Source organism: Arachis ipaensis, chromosome B9, assembly GCF_059453495.1.
Source record: "Arachis ipaensis isolate K30076 ecotype BB chromosome B9, ASM5945349v1, whole genome shotgun sequence".
Classification (NCBI taxonomy): Eukaryota; Viridiplantae; Streptophyta; class Magnoliopsida; order Fabales; family Fabaceae; genus Arachis; species Arachis ipaensis.
In genome coordinates this window covers 107,699,326-107,701,126 of record NC_142444.1, presented here as the reverse complement: position 1 = coordinate 107,701,126, position 1,801 = coordinate 107,699,326, and the positions used below count along the sequence as shown (strand labels likewise).

General features: G+C 36.1%; 1 protein-coding gene across 1 annotated transcript; it reads right to left on the bottom strand.

Moving 5' to 3' along the window:
* Positions 1–1,140: 1,140 nt before the first annotated feature.
* LOC148545824 (uncharacterized) lies at positions 1,141–1,542 on the bottom strand. Its single transcript, XM_088499094.1, has one exon. The coding sequence runs from the start codon at positions 1,540–1,542 to the stop codon at positions 1,141–1,143; it is 402 nt and encodes a 133-aa protein (XP_088355220.1).
* Positions 1,543–1,801: the final 259 nt, after the last annotated feature.

The following is a 1,801-nucleotide window of genomic DNA, read 5'->3' as shown; positions in this document are numbered from 1 at the left end:
AAATTCAATTTGTAAAGGACTTTTAGCTCATTTTTTAGTTTTTCACTTTTAGTTTTCATTTGGAATTTGGGGAATTGGGATTAGATCTAGTTTGTTTTCAGTTTTCATTTTCTTTCTTCTGTAACTTCTACTTTCTGTTTTGGTTTTTTGAATTGAAATTGAAGAACTCCATCGAATTTCGTTATCTGAGAACAATCTTTGCTTTTCTTTTATTTAGTTCTGAGAATTAGAGAATTGGATCTGAATTTCCTTTGCTATTTTCATTTTCATTTCTTCTGCAATTTCTTTTCTGTTTGGTCAAGGGAGAAATTAAGATCTAGATCTGCTTTCAAATCTCATTTCTCTTTTTCGATCTTCAATTTTTCTTTTAGAATTTCATAATTGAGCTAGGTTTTCTTGCTATTTGTTTCTTCAAGCACTTTTATATTTCTGTTTGGCTACTGAGTTGAATCTCTTCATCTCATAGCTCTCTGATTTACTTTAGCTTGCACTTTCTAGTTCAACTCTGAATCCCAGTACCCAAAACCTTTTGTTCTTCAAGCAATTTACATTTCTCAGCAATTTTGATTCAGCAATTTACATTTCTTGCACCTTAAGTTTCTGCAATTTACTTTTCTTGCAATTTAAGTTTCAGCTCTTTTACTTTCTTGCACTTTATGTTTCTGCAATTTACTTTCCCTACACTTTAAGATTCAGCAAATTTTCATTCTGCACCTTTTATTTTCTTGCAATTTAGCTTCTGTTAATCAAAAGCACTCAAATCATCAAATATTCGCTTAACTAAATTCATCACCTAACTAAAATTTCTCAATCCATCAATCCCTGTGGGATCAACCTCACTCTTGTGAGTTATTACTACTTGATGTGACCCAATATACTTGCTGGTGAGTTTGTGTGGAATCGTTTTTCCCTCATCATTAGCCTCTTCAGGCGTCTTCTTCATATGCAAGGAACCACTTGTAGAGACATCTTGCCCATCTCTGAGAGGCCATCATAAAAGATCTGTAGCTTGGTCCAGTCTGAAAACATGTCAGGAGGACACCTTCTAATCATCTGCTTGTATCTCTCTCAGGCTTCATAAAGGGACTCTCCATCGTTCTGCCTAAAGGTCTGAACATCTACTCTTAGCTTGGTCAGCTTCTAAGGTGGGACGAATTTGGTCAAAAATCCATTGACCACCTTATCCCAAGAGTCCAAGCTCTCCTTGGGCTGAGTATCCAGCCACCATTTTGCTCTGTCCCTCACAGCAAATGGGAAGAGTATGAGCTTATAAACAATAGGATTCATTCCATTAGTCTTCATAGTATCACATATCTGCAGGAAGTTGGAGATGAATAAATTTGCATCTTCCTGCGGGAGTCCATGAAATTGGCAGTTTTGCTGCACTAAAGTGATTAATTGTGGCTTCAACTCAAAATTATTTACACCAATTGTAGGTACAGCTATACTGCACCCATAAAAGTCAAGAGTGCGTGCAGTATATGAGCTCAGCGTCATCCTTTCTTGCTTATTAGCATTCGGGTTCCCACCATTAGCCTCCATAGCTTCCTTCTCAAAAGTATCATTGAGGTTCTCACCGGCATTGTAAGCTTTAGCTTGTTGCAAACACCGCCTTAAGGTCCTTGATGAGCGGATAATTTATACGCTTTTTGACATTGTTTTTAGTATGTTTTTAGTAGGATCTAGTTACTTTTAGGGATGTTTTTAATAGATTTTGTGTTAAATTCACATTTCTGGACTTTACTATGAGTTTGTGTGTTTTTCTGTGATTTCAGGTATTTTCTGGCTGAAATTGAGGGAC

Excerpts from the sequence above, each read along its gene's own strand:
- LOC148545824 (XM_088499094.1), bottom strand. The coding sequence starts at position 1,542 with ATGGAGGCTAATGGTGGGAACCCGAATGCTAATAAGCAAGAAAGGATG.